This window comes from Urocitellus parryii, chromosome 8 (assembly GCF_045843805.1).
Source record: "Urocitellus parryii isolate mUroPar1 chromosome 8, mUroPar1.hap1, whole genome shotgun sequence".
In the NCBI taxonomy this organism is placed as follows: domain Eukaryota; kingdom Metazoa; phylum Chordata; class Mammalia; order Rodentia; family Sciuridae; genus Urocitellus; species Urocitellus parryii.
The window spans coordinates 1,783,063-1,797,677 of record NC_135538.1 but is presented as its reverse complement, the minus strand read 5'-3'; the positions used below and the strand labels follow the sequence as shown (position 1 = coordinate 1,797,677).

At 45.5% G+C, this 14,615-nt stretch overlaps 1 protein-coding gene across 12 annotated transcripts in view; it reads right to left on the bottom strand.

Moving 5' to 3' along the window:
- The window catches only part of Afdn (afadin, adherens junction formation factor), a 125,246-nt gene extending 120,226 nt beyond the window's left edge, over positions 1-5,020 (bottom strand). For all 12 annotated transcript variants that reach the window (XM_026380852.2, XM_026380854.2, XM_026380856.2 and 9 more), the window contains exon 1: positions 4,871-5,020. In XM_026380852.2, coding sequence (XP_026236637.1) covers positions 4,871-4,975 — 105 coding nt within the window. In that variant the 5' untranslated portion in view covers positions 4,976-5,020. The remainder of the gene's footprint in view (positions 1-4,870) is intronic.
- Positions 5,021-14,615: the final 9,595 nt, after the last annotated feature.

The window sequence follows — 14,615 nt, the reverse complement described above, 5'->3', positions numbered from 1 at the left end:
AAATCCTTGGTCCCTGTCCCTGGCATCTCCAGGGTGAACAAGCATATCCCACATACCATTAGCAAGGAAACTAACCTAAGGTAGAAATAATTTTCAACTAATGAGTCAGTTTAGTTTTATGTTCAACAAGGGCTACTTGCATGTCCATTTTATTTATAGTAAAGAAAAATAGGCATATATCAAAATAATTACTATTCATTAGCATTTTCTGACATTACATCAAAGTTCAAGTCTAGCAACACTGTTTATAAACAAATAATCCTATGCCTCCAAAATAGCCACTGCCTAATAATGATGCTTTACATACACAATTGCTCAATTAAATTCCTAATGACATAAATATGACTCTTAAGAATTCTTCTTAAGCTTCCCACTAATTTAGTGATATTGTGCCTATATTTTTCAATATGAAAGGCCACTTCTACTACTCCTGATATGCTGCTACTTCTAGTTATTTAATCACAATAGAAAGTCTATAAAAAGTTTATAGCTACAACATTTACATTCCATTAGGTCAACAAATTGCATAAAATAATTTTTCATTAGCAGAAGGATAGCAAATCGAAACTGATCTAGATGTAGTTTCAACTTAAAGGTATCTAAAAAATAGACAATAGCTGTACCTCAGATACGCATATAAAACTCAGTCCATTATTACAGGAAATAAAGATTTTAAAAGGTTATAACCACTACTGAGGTTCAATTTACAAAAAGAAAGAAAGAAAGAAAAAGAACAGAGATGCCGATGCATACTAAAAACCCATCAGAGGCAACCACCTACTTCATCATACATTAGCCCCCAGAAAAAGGAAACGGGGCTTTCACCAGTGCCAAAGCTTAAAGATACAACTGCCATTATCAAAACAGTTTAGCTGCATGATAAAGCATAGTTAGAACCAAAGTATTAGTCTGGAATGCCGTAGCTTCATTGTGTTATGCAATCAGCTCCTCACCTGAAGACTCCCTGCTCCACCTCTGCTCAACAAACCAAAGTTATTTTTTACATGCATTTTTGAGTAAATATAAATCACCACATTATTTCTCAAGATGAATCAAGGTATTAAATGAAACACACACATCATCTATGAGGGCAGAAAAAAGGCAATGAACTCAATAAACAATAAACAAATGAATATAAAAAATATCTCATGAAGCTAAATGGTCAATTACCTAGCATAGGTTTTGCATGTAGGTGTAACCTTTACAGAAGATGAAGAATAAGATAAGTAAACATGAATCTTTATAGACAAAAGGCAATTTTCTCTAAATTTTTAAAAAGCATTAAGTCCCATGTTTTGTCAGGAATACAAGTACACACAAAGGAAGTCATATTCAGTACTCTTCCACAAATTGTTATTGAGCCCCTACCATGCAACAGACAGAATAACTTTTCAAGAACAAAACTCTGAAGTGTTTGCCTTCAGGTAATGAGGGATGAAGACTCGTTTCTGGCTATCCAGACAACTTTGGTGAGTTAAACCCACAGGAGGATCTAAGGGTGACCAGAGAACCCTATCCCAAGGAAAGCAGGAGGCACTCTGCCTTGGAAAGCACTGGGGACCCCCTAAAGAAGCAAAGGAAGGATAGGAGAGGACTAAAGAGCTTCAGTGAACTCTAATTTTCCACAGTACTCACAACGTTAATTTAGCTAAACACCAATCCCCTGGTGATGAAATGTCCGCACCATCAACCCTCATTTCACAAACACCAACAGAATGAGATTCCCATTTTTGGAAGCTCTCTTTTTACACACAATGTGAATGTTACGGAAAAGCAAGTTTAACCACAATGATTTTAAAATATATCTTAATCCTCTTAAAAAATAAATGTAATCCAAAGAACCATGTTAATTATCTTCCTAAACATAGAAACCTCAGAATTATCATGGTTATCAAAGCTCACCAATCACAGATAATTAAAGCAGTTATAAAATTTGATAAGACACTGATCACTGTACCAAAAAAGGCAAGAAAAAGCAAAAAACTCATGCTCATTGACATTCATAAAAAAATTACCCAACAAAATAAATGCAAGGCTTAAATTTTGTTTGTACAAGTGAACCTCTATAGTGGATTTGTTCAGCATCTACTGAATATCTAGTAAGGACTAATGTGTCATTTATGTTCTTGTAGAAAGCTAAGACATTCAATTTGTAATGGCCAAATAGAGTAAAAATAATCATTAGATGGTAAAAAAAATTCATATACACTCTGATAAGGCAGACTGAAACCACTATCCTTAAAAATACTGGTTTAGAGAATTATTAAGTTACATACACCGCAAAAAAAATAGTTATGTAAAGCTTAACTTCTAAGACAAGAACAAACAGAAAAGCATGCAAAGGTTCTCTACAAAACAGAATAGGAAGTATGAGCTAGCCATACACAATGACAGTGCTCAGAAAAAATAACATGGACTTGTTTTTTGTGGGGGGGTGTATTGGGGACTGAACCCAGGGGCACTTTACCACTGAGCCACATCCCCAGCCCTTTTAACTTTTTATTAAAAAGTTAAGCTTAACTAAGTTGCTGAAGGCTAAATTGCTGAAGGCCTTGCTAAATTGCTGAGGTAGATTTTGAACTCCTGACCCTCCTGCCTCAGCCTCCAAACCACTGGGGTTACAGTTGTGGCCACTGGGCCCAGCAACATGGACATTTGTTAAAAACAATTCACTATATAAGGCTTTCAAATGCGATTTTGAAGAATCTCTTCTAAAAACAGAAAGGTTCAGATTTAAGAGGTGAGGAAACACTAGTATGAAATATTCAATCTTTTTTAAAAAGTCCTTCAATTTTTGCTCTGTAAACACAGCAACTTTTCACCTCCAGAATGACGGAAGAAAGATTTCCAAATGACAAGCCAATTTTATTTTAATAAGTACTCATATCTCTAGGAAAATGAGAATGTTTCAAATTAATACTTAAAAGTAGAATTTCATTAAATTAATTAACTACATTTCTGGCTTGGGATTTTTTTTTTAAATGTCAACTGAATCTAAAAGACAAAGAATAAGTTGCATACTCTAATACCCAACTGAAAAAAAAGATTTTTCCCCCAACTAAACTTGAGAAATCTCTCAAAAAACCAATTAAAAATAGATTAAAACCAAAACCAAAACAAAATGATTATGTACCAAGACAATATTTTACATCCAAATATTCTTATCCTACCACAAAAAAAGAACTCATTATTCCCGAAAAACATAATCCTTAAATTAAATTACTACAAAAGTTGTGCTAGAAGTCTATGAATGAACACTTCACTACACAGTAAATTTGCTTACTAGAAGCTAACTCATAAACTCACCACAGAAGATGAGTTGTGAGTCAGGTATAAGCTAACATCAGTGCTCAGACTGGTAACCTGAACCTAACAGTTTATATCAGCATTGGGACTGAGGATTGTGAGTGGCTCTAACCATCTCAAGGGTGCTCAGAGGCAAAATGAACAGAGGAAGAGCAGCCTCCCACCACAAGCCAATCAGGACCCCAAAACACAGAGTCAAATTTTTCTCAACATTACAAGCTGAGATTTAATGATAAAGAGATTAAATTTCACTAGGACGTTCATATCTACCAAGGGTGTTTTGGTGCCAGAAAGCTAGCAAATAAATATTGTTAGTTTTAAATCACCTACAACAAACCAAAACCAGATGCTATTAAACAAGGTCCTGAACAGGCAGGAATCCAGAGTGTCAGGTCGCGCAGTGGAAGTGTGCACAGCTAACACTCAAGGACATACATTCTAATGGCCCTGTGCCCTCACAGGAGGACCCTCCTGGCCACCTCTGGCTTCCCTGATGGACTGGGCCTCAAACATTTTTTTTGCAAAACCGGGCACAACTCTTTCAGCAGCTCTGCTATAAACAACTGCCAATGCACCAGACCAAGGGTGACTGACTTCCTCCCGCCTGGGAGCCGGGCTGCCTGCCACCCTGCTGCGCCCTGGCCAGCGGCGGGTGCCTTGGCGCCCAGCCAGAGGGGTCAGACACAACTCTGGACGTCAGTCTCTCGCCGGGGTGGGCACTTCACGCTCCAGACCCCCCAAGCGAGTACCAGCCCGTCACGTGCTCTCCAAGTGACCGTAGTCCATGTCCCCACACTCGCAAGACGCCATGAGAAAAACAGAAGGCGGCCAGGACCAAACGTCCAGTGCGGTCGGCATCCCCTGGGGACACGAGACCCACAGAGTGGCCCACCAAGCACGACAGGGCGACCTGGGGCACAAGGGAAAGAGCAGGTGGGGTCCAGGGCACGGGGTTCAGCTATATAGGGGCCCAGGAGCACCAGTGAACCACGGGACACAGGTGGGTGACCAGGTGGGGGAGACAGGTGAGCAGCCAGAAAGCACAGGTGTGTGGCCAGGTGGGGTCCCAAGGACACAGGTGTGTGGTCAGGTAGGGTCCCTGGGGGAGCAGGTGAGGTCCCCAGGGACACAGGAGGGCAGCCAGGAGAAGGCCTGAGGCACGAGGGGCTGGCCAGGTGGGGTCCAGGGCGCACAGGCGAGTGGCTGGGGCTGGTCAGGGGAGGCCTGAGGCACAGGAGAGCAGCCAGGTGGGGACCGGCGGCTCAGGCGACGAGCCGGGGAGGCCGGAAGCAGAGGGGGCGGCCAGGTGCGACCCCGGGGGACTTGGGTGGGGGCGGCCAAGGGCAGGCCCGGAGCACAGGTGGGCGGCCAGAGGGGCCCCGGAGGCCCAGGCGAGCGGCCGGGCAGCCCGGGCACAGGTGGCGCGGCCTGCGGACCCCGCGCGGGACCCGCCCGGGCCGGCGGGGAGGGGGCGCGGGCCGAGGCGGGGCGCGGGGCGGCGCGGGGACGGGGACGGGGACGCGGCGGCAGGGACCCTCCCGCGCCGCCGCGGCGCGGCGCCCACCTCGGTCGGCTGGCTGATCTCGAACAGGTCCAGCCGGTTGGCGTTCCAGTGGTGGATGATGTCGGCCAGCTTCCGCCGCTCCTCGTCGCGGCCGCCCGCCGACATGGTGGGCCGCGCTGCTGCCGGGCCCGCGGCCGGCACCCAGGCCGCTGTGCGCCGCGCCCTCCTCCCGGCCCGGCCCGCGTCCGGCCCGCGCCGCCTCAGCCCGCGCCTCAGCCCGGCCGGTGCGCCGCGGCCGCCCCGCCCGCCGCCGCCGTGCGCGCCCGCCGTGCGCGCGCTCGCGCCCCTGCCACGCGCCCGCCGCCCTCCGGGCCGCGCCGCTAGGTGCTGCGGGCCGCGCGGCCGGGCCGTGCGCGCGCCCCAGCAGGTCGGGCGCCGCCCCCGGGGCGGCTGCGGGTGGCGCCGGCGCTGCGGCCGCCCCTCGGGGGCTCGCGGGAAGCCCGGGCGGCGCGGGGCGTGCGTCCGCGGGGCGGCGGCGCGGCCGGGAGCGCGCGGGAGTCCGACGCTCGGGGACGCCGCGCGCGGGCTCGGCGAGCTCGGGACAGGTGTCCTCGGGCCGCCCTGGCCGCGGGGAGGTGGCTGCGCACGGGCCCGCGCCGCGCCTGACAAAGGCGCTCACCTGGGAAACGCCCCCGCCGGCGGGGATGGCGGCGGCGCGCGGCGGAGCCTCGGTCGGTGTCCCTCGCCCCTCCCGACGGGAGGTGGTCCCCCGCCCACCGGCCCTCCGCCGCGGAGGAAGCGGTCCCGCCCGCCCGGCTTTGTCTCGCCGCGGCCCGGCGCCCTGCAGCCGCGCGGCGCGGAGGCCCGCGGGAAGCGCACCTCGCCCGGCGCCGCCCTCGCCCCGCGCCCCGCTGCCCCGCGCCCCGCGCTCCGCTGCCCGCGGACCCGGGTTCCACGGCGGCGAGCGGCACGGCCTGCGGAGCCCGCCGCCAGCCCCGCAGCCCGAGCCGGGCCCCGCCGCCGCACAGGCCGGCTCCAGATGGGGACGGCTTGGCCCAAGTATCGGAACTGGCGGTTCCTGAGGTCCCCAGGACGGGTGGTGGGAAAGTGAGCAGACTGCACGCTTTCTGCCTAAACAAGTAACCCTCCGATGTGGACATGTATGCGTGTGTGTGGACGCGGATGAAGGTGTGAAATGCCCCCTGTGCCGTGCGGGGACACAGGAGGCTCCAAAGCAGTGCTATTTATTATTCTTTGTTATTTATCAAAATCGCCATTTGTATGCTGTAGGAGAGGTACATAGATATCTGACTACGCTCAGTGGAAACCACCCAGCACTAGCTCATTGACAAAGACCTAAAAGCAACTAGAAAGCCACAGATTGCCTGAGATTCTTACACCTCCAAGACTCAGACATGTAGGCCATGACGGTTTCCAGGTGGGCACATGCTCCCGCTAAGTGTCGTTGTCCAAGACACCGTGAAGACATTCTGAACCATATGCTAATTTTGATGTTCACAAAAATGAAAAGATGCGATATCCAACTTCTGTTTTCCGTGCATTGCTGAGTTCTGATATGTTTAAGAATTGTATTTAAATGACGTTCAAGAAATACTACACATAAAAAGCATGAGGGATTTATTATTAACCCTATCTGGAAGAAAAACTGATATTGTAAAGTAAAAGACTGGACTGAAGCTAAACAAAGTTGTACTGCATGAGGGTAAAAGTAGTTTACAACTCTAAGTCGGTTTAAGTTTCCACTCTATATTTAACTCTTGGTTTTCCCTTTTTAAAGTATTAAATTGTTTTTAATTACACTATTAAAAAAGTAAGACCCTGTCAGCACTGATTCATGGGAACAAATACATAAGAACAAACAAGAAAAGATATTGTAAAATATCCACTTATTAAAATGCTTTAAAATGTTTTCTTAAATTATATATATATATATATATATATATATATATATATATATATATATGGCATTATGAAGACCAGGTTCTAACACCAACCAACTGTAATAAACCTTTTCCTGCCTCAGTTTACACAGACTCTAGAATATAAGAAGTACCAGGAAAAAGATTAAAACATCTAAGGAAAATAAATGATACAAACATACCAACAATATTTGATGACCAATAGTTCACTTAATTTTCTAGACACTAATCTCAGTAAGTTAATCAAATTTTTAAATGTTTCAGTCTTAGAATTGCATAAATCATCTTAAGTCCTTTTAATAAATGTATAGCTTCAGAGAATGGTCTTTCCCAGAAAGTGAAAAAAAAAAAGATGTAATAAAAATACAGACAATGGATTTTATAGCCTACGTGTAGTGGCTCTGCATAGAAAGTTAAGCTGGTTAGTTAACCTAGAAAGTTAAATAACTAAGCTCGCCTTGCCTAGCCCATGGGTAGAAGGTCAGTGGGGTGCAGTGAATTTTTTAGACAAGAAGAGAAAAAATATTGTAGAGGACAAGTTTCCATTAAGAATCTACTATGGAGAGGTATATCTTTCAACTCTATTTTCTTCATTATAGTCCCATTTTTCTGGTATTTGGTCAAATTTTAGGTTACCTGACAGAATTTCCAAGAAGCAAGTTTTTACAGAGTAATGATATAAGTGGCTTTTAAAATACAAATTTAATCTTACTTGTTTAAACAAAAATTAATCTTACCAACTCGGAAAGACATCTGAGGTTAAATGTGTTCACTGGCACTTTGTAACCTAAGATGATGCTGGTGAAAATTTTAAAAGCTCCATCTTACAGACATAAGTTTATTTGCTGAAAGGAAATAAACCTCTTTTGTGGGAAGTTATTAAAAGGGAAATTACATCTTGTAAAAATTAGTCACTTACCTTTTAATGTGTTAGAGAATGACTTTGTATTGTTTTTATGCAATATTATGTGACGACGTTAAGTTAAAATGTGCTTGTATTTTTCCTGATAGTCGTTTGTATCAGATTTAAGTGAAATGTGGCCATGAGTCTTCTCCATCTCCTTGCAATCTCCGTTCCAGGTCCTCCTTCACAGAGGTGGCCCTCCTCAGTGGGCCTTTTTGAGGTACCTGCTCCTCTGGAAGTGCTCTCCCCTAACAAAACAGCTCCCTCTGCTACCACATTTCCCATTTAGAAAACTGACCAGCAAAACTATTGCTTCTCTTGATGTCACCACCCAAAATTTCCCTGATCTCTCATAAGGGGAACCTTGATTTCAGCTCCTATCTTTAACTTGATATCTTCTGAAAGTACCTTTTTCCCCTCACTAGTTGTAGGCCCTTGATGTTAAGCACCTGTCTTGACTTGATTCTAGCTCCCACTTCCGAGCACTGAGCCCTGTGCTTGCATATAGCAGGTGCTCAGCAAATTCTTTTGACTGGATGGAAGGCGTGTTCCACAGGGGCCCTAGCACACAGCTCCCGCAGACAATAGACAACTGATGAGTCTTACAGAGCAGAAATCCCATGACTTGGAGGCTTTGAGGGTTTCCATCTCATCCTTCGCCCTTCCTTCTGATAATAAAGGTACAGTCCCAGAGAATGGGCGAGAGAAGAGAGAAGTGTGCTTGCCTTGTCCCTAACAGAGATCTTGGTCTCCTGGACCACCATCCACCTGCCAGCCACAGAAAAGGAATGCAGGAGGCATGATGGGAACGAGCTGTTAAAGGAACCAGCTGGGCTGGGCTTGACTCCCACCCCTGTTCCCACAGCTCTGTCAAACAGAGGGACTAGGGGAAAGATGAGGAGCTATTAATATAGCTGAGACAGGAACAAGCAGTTTGTCTGTACTAGCCATGACTTCTCTGCCTCAGGTCCTCTCCTGCTGCAAAAGGTATGTTTGTATGCACAGTTTGTATGACATTTAATATGTGCCAGTATATAGAATATATGTAATCTTGCCAGGGACTGGTATTTTAGGATACAAACTCCTATTAAATTTTATTTACTAAGAAACATATACCAAATGGAAGGAAAGTATGACTTGAAAATGCTTTACCCCCAGTAAAAATAAGAGAAACAAAAGGAGTTTAGAGTTCCTGAATCCCTGAAAGTGAAATATCCAAGAACTTTCCCCAGGTGAAATCTCTTCTTTATCTGCCACCATCTCTGGAAATAAAAAGTACCAAATTATATGGTTTTACTTGCTTTTGAAAATGCTGTGCAACTTGGAAGCCCTTTTTAAAAGGGCTCTTGACATTTGCAGCAATTCTATGAGAAGTGAAGACGTGGCCTGAGGCCTTCTCTTAAAATGAAGCTCTGAGGCACCCTTCCCACATGTGTGTCTGCTCTAAGTGCACCAAAGGCAGATGGATGACCAAGAGAAAAGAGGCAAGCAGGGTGCAGTGACAGCCCTGTGACCCCAGCAACTGAGGAGGCTGAGAACTTCAAGTTCCAGGCAAGCCTCAGCAACTTAGGCCCACCCTGTCCCAAAATTTAAAAAATAAATAAAATAAAAAGGACTTGGGATGTAGCTCAGAGGTAAAGCACCCTGAATTAAATCCCTAGTATTAAGAGAGAGAGAGAAGATGTGAAATTTTAGGATGCTGGCAGCAACCCAAACTGATGAGTGTTTGGACAGATGTGCCTAGTGATAAGAAGGGCTGAAAGGGAAGCCCTGCTGGACTCTGGGCCAAAGCTGGCATATCCTGTCGAGCTGGGTTTCTTGGTGGTGGGGGGAGGGCTGGAAATGCCCCAAGGGAGAAGAGAAGCTACTGCCCTCTGCAACCTGGAGCTGTGACTCTCAAGTCTCACAAGTCACGGTAAGAGAAGAGAAAATCCTGACACAGCCTTCTGACCAGAAACCGTGCTATGCCAGCCAGAGAACACATGTGATTCCTTCAACTATGACAGCAGGACTGCTCCTAGTGACAGACTTGTTAGCCAGAGAGAAGGGAAGCAAAAAGACAGACTCCCGGTAAGCTGGCAAACCGAGAGCTCCAATGCGCCTGAGTAGCTCAAACGCTAACAGACCATCCAAATCAGGATGAATTCAATTCCAGATAGAATAAAAGCAATGGAGCATTCTGAAAAGAGCTTGAAAATAAATATGTTTAAAACCCTTAAATAAATATATGAAAGAATATCCACGGAGAGGGATAAGAAATTATAAGATGACTGGCAACAGTGAAATTTATTTTAAAGAACCAATTGGAAATCCTAGAAATGACAAAATTTACTAATTGACATCATTTTTAAAATCCAATTTCAGAGGACTGCAGGGAGGGCAGGGAAGCATCATCACTGAGATAATGGCTGGGAATCTTCCAGAGGGGAAGAAACCCCTGAGTCTACAAGTCCACAAAGTTATCAAACACTAGGCATGATGGATGGAAGTAAATCCACGTCTGAGCAAATTGCAGTTCCACTAGAGGGTCAGTTCAGTCAAAGGGGAAACATTAGAAGTTACCTGAAAAAGAAAAAATCCCTGTGAATGAAGGAAAGCAGCCAACAGGATGAGGAACGTAGGAGTGCATGCGTCTCTGGGCTTGGGCTGGGTAGCTGAGCTGAGAAATCCAAGGGCAGGGTGGCCGCTGGCAACTGGCTCACCTCACTTCACCAAGCTCCAAATGCCTGATTCCAGAAAAACCGTTTCCTGATTTTAGCACCACTGTGGAGGTATGAGATGCAGCTCCGTGCAGGCTGCAGAGGACGCGACTAGCAGGGAATGGGGCACTTACATTAGGTGCTGGGTTCAGCTCAGTGACTCCAACAACTGGTTATCAGCAGGACTTTATGGGGAGGATTTTCAATAACTTTTATTATAGAAATCTGCAGTGCCATCATGGGAGAGCAAGCCCTCATACAACCCTTCTCCCTGCCCACTCATCACCTGACTTCACCAGTTAGCACCAGCCTGCTTCACTTATTCTCTCTCCTCTTTCCTTGTCTGGATTATTTCAAAGCAGAACTCAGACTTCACATAACTTTGTCCATAAGTGTGGCAGATGTGTCTTCAGAAGGTAAGGACTCTAAAAATGCATTTTTTCCTAGTATCATTATCTCACCCTGAAGATGAGCAATAATTTCTTAAAGTCATCAAATATCAAGTCAGTGTTCACATTTCCAAAATTTGCCTTGTTTTGTTTTGCAGTACTAGGATGGAACCCAAAGCCTTGGCACATGCCAGTCAAGCACTCTCCCACTGAGCTATATCCCAGCCCTCCAAAGACTATAAACCTACCCATATATCCCCTGGACCCAACCCTCACATGGAGAACCAGTCTCAGGCCTCTAGGTATTTCAAGCCTCCCTAAGTGAGTCTGAGGTTCAGTCAGATTTGAGAATTCCTGGCAGAGCTGCACTTTCCCGTCCTGTGTAACTGTAAGACTGCATCACTTCTCCCACATGACACACCTCTTTCCTCTTAGGTGAGACACTTTCCTTTCTGTCACTGCACCACAGGGAAATCAGCTGCACTCTGGTGCTGGCAGAAGAGGGCACTGGCTTAAGAGGCAGCTCCCGGGTTTGAGGTCCATCTCTGGCACTATTATAGGACAATAAGCAGGTCCTTGTAGCTCTCTGAAATTCACTTTCCTTGGAAAATGAACAACGATGGCATTGTACCTTGACTGCCCTCCTTTCCCAGCTGCCGCAAGGATCAAGTTAAGGGAAGGCACATGAATACATGGAGTGTTCATTGACAAAGAAACACTCCCTTCCAGCGTGGAGCAAGGGCGCCACGCGGGCGGCCCTGAGTTTTCTTCATGGACTCCAACGTGAGGGAAACAGCACAGAGACATTTACACATGCGCATGGAGGAAAAATCATTAAATTTTAACTTTTATGCATATTTTATGTTTAATTATTAACAGGCACTATGTTAGAACTTGTACTTGTTCAGAATATTGCAGCAAACCTCTGAAGTCTTGGAGGGCTTTAAGTCATAGAATACCATGACAACACCGTAGTTTTTTATTATTATTTTGGAAGGGAGGGGTGTGTATTTTGCAATTGTTTTCATTGCAGTAAGTTGTCTATAGTAAATTTGGTATATTAGACCTTGTTACCTTTTTAAATGTATATTCCATGGAGGAGGAAACTTGCACCCACCTAGCCCATCCCCCAAACCAGCCCCCAACATGGCCAGCTGCATTCTAGTTGTCTCGATTGCAAAGGTTTCTGCCAAGCTGCTGTCCCCACCCAACCCTACCTCCTCTGGCATCACACACCTGCCAACTCCTCTCTGCATGCCTAGGTCAGCAACTTGTCTCCTTGTTCCTGGTGCTTCTCCCTCCTTCCTGTTGTGCATACCCAACTGGTCACAGAAACTCTCTATCACAAGATGCTCTGATTGTGTTCTCTCCTGCTCCCTTTCCCTGTACAAACCCTTCCAACCCAACACTACTCTGTCTCTTGGTGTGCTCACCCCAATAGAAGCCTAGCATCAAAGCCAGCTCAACGCAGTTAATTTTTTAGCCTAATTTCCTATGACTCCTGATGTGAACTCCAAGCCCTGTAGCTCTCCTCATCTGCAGGGGCACCACTTGCCAACCTCCCCAGCTTTGCTGCTACTCTCCCTGCACCTGAAGCCCCCTTCTCACATCCACCAGGTAAAATCCTGACCACCTCTGCTGGCTCTCAGGGTTGCTTACTGGCTTGGACTTTCCTTTGCTAAACCCAAAGAATTTTGCCTTCCACCCTGTGAAGTAGGTATGGCCGCATGACTTGTGGTCAGTGAGCAGGTGCAGAATCAGCAGGTCACTTCTGTTGGGAGTGGCGTCCAGTCGTGTCTCCCTTGCTGCCATGAGAAAGGATGTGGTGGTGTAGAGGTGCCAGGGTGCCCAGCGTCCCGGGCTTAGCCAGACCCCACACACAGCTACCCTGAGTAAATTGGGGGGTCTGCATTTTACAGGGTACATAGAAAACATTTGTTGCGGTGAGCCCCTGAAATGTGGGCATTGCTTATTACACTTGGCCTGTTTGGACTCCAGGGCCATTGCCCTAAGGCCCAGCTCAGGTCCTCTGCCAGCTCAGAGCTCCCTGCTAACTGCTGTCAGAGGGCACCCCTTCCACCACATTGGTGACCATGCCCCAGCAGGGTGGAGCCAACGTAGGCCGAGAGGCTCGTGGACCTGCACTGGTCAAGCAGATGCCGACCGTTCAATGGCCAGGTGTCCTCCTGGAACTCAAATTTATCTGAATAACTGGTATGATTTCTCCTTGTGAAAGTCAGACAAACTCTACCCTACAGCAGCTTCTCTGCAGTGCTCCCTGTCCCTAAAGCCTTCAAAACCGGTGTCTTTTATTCTTGGTTAAAAACAAACAAACAAACAAAAAAAAAACCACTTCAAACTTAATTTCAGACAGTAAAGTTTTATTTTTGTGTGATTTGTAGAACAATTATAAGACTATATAAATAAGTATCTCACCTAATATTTCCACCAATGTGTAATCTCCCAGAGTAAGGCACGGTTACAAGTTCCCTCATAAGATAGTTCACGTGGTAGAACATAGCTGTATAGTTGGATTGAATCACTGAAGATCAATACTCTTGTCTTTCTAAAGTGAATTTTTAACCAGAATGTTCACAAGCAAAATCAAATTAAAAGGCAACGAATTATAGGTTGAAATCATAAAATGAAAATTTTAAATTGTTATAATATGTGTACAGTTACTGAATGTATGAAAAGTTTTGGTTCCCAGGTTTTTTGTTTGCTTGTTTAATAAAGATTTACTTGTGTATCAAAGATGAAATTAGTAAATAGACATTTATTGTAAATTAATTCACAGTTTTTTTGCTAAAAGGAGCCAATTTGTTGCCTAGGTACTAAATGTCATGTTTAGGTGCACAGCTAAAGTAATTGTGCTTGCTTACATGGGAACTGTGGCTCCTTCAGGAGAGGGGGGAGCTACAGTGTGGTCAGAATACATTAGCAGTGGTATTAGGTACCATATGGGTTTAATAATTTGAGATTGTAATTTCTTTGAGCAATTGAAGATATCATAGCATCTTTTAAAACATGCATCCGGCAGCCTGGTATGACAGAATTCCACACGAGGCTGGACTTGCCCTTGGATGGAGACTGCAGAAAGCAGCCCTCAGTTCAATATTAAGATGTCTTTTTTCAGAGAAAAGACCCAACTGTTGACTTTTTGTACAGTTGTGAAATAAAGAAGATCACAGCTTAATTTCAGTGTCTAAATACACTACATTAAAAAATGGAATTTCAGGGCTGGGGATGTGGCTCAAGCGGTAGCGCGCTCGCCTGGCATGCGTGCGGCCCGGGTTCGATCCTCAGCACCACATACCAACAGAGATGTTGTGTCCGCCAAGAACTAAAGAATAAATATTAAAAAAATTCTCTCTGTCTCTCTCTCTCTCCTCTCTCACTCTTTCTTAAAAAAAAAAAAAATGGAATTTCAGAAAGAGCTCAAGGGTGCACGCGCAAACACCGGGCAGGGGTGGGCTCAGCTCCGAGTGAGGGAATCACTTACTGAAGACCACTCGTTCCAATGTAGCAAAGCCTGTGGAGATGCTTGTTCAAAGACCAAAGCCAAAATGCAAATGTCTACAGTGTGATAATTTGTTTTAATCATTGGGAAACAATCGTACGGAGTGACAAAGCCTGTGATTCATTCCATCTTTAAAACATACCTTCTAACTATGTTTTGTTTTATCCCATTTTCTACACCACAAATCTACATTCCCCCAACACCTCCTATCCCTGAGATCACTAGACTACAGATTAAAACTGACTTTCTGAGCATTGTAGCAAACTACAACCTCTGGGCCAAACTCAGCCTGCCTCTTGTTTTCATAGGCTTCATAAATGAAGAAAATCAAACTGAGAGGTGAAGTGTGACAA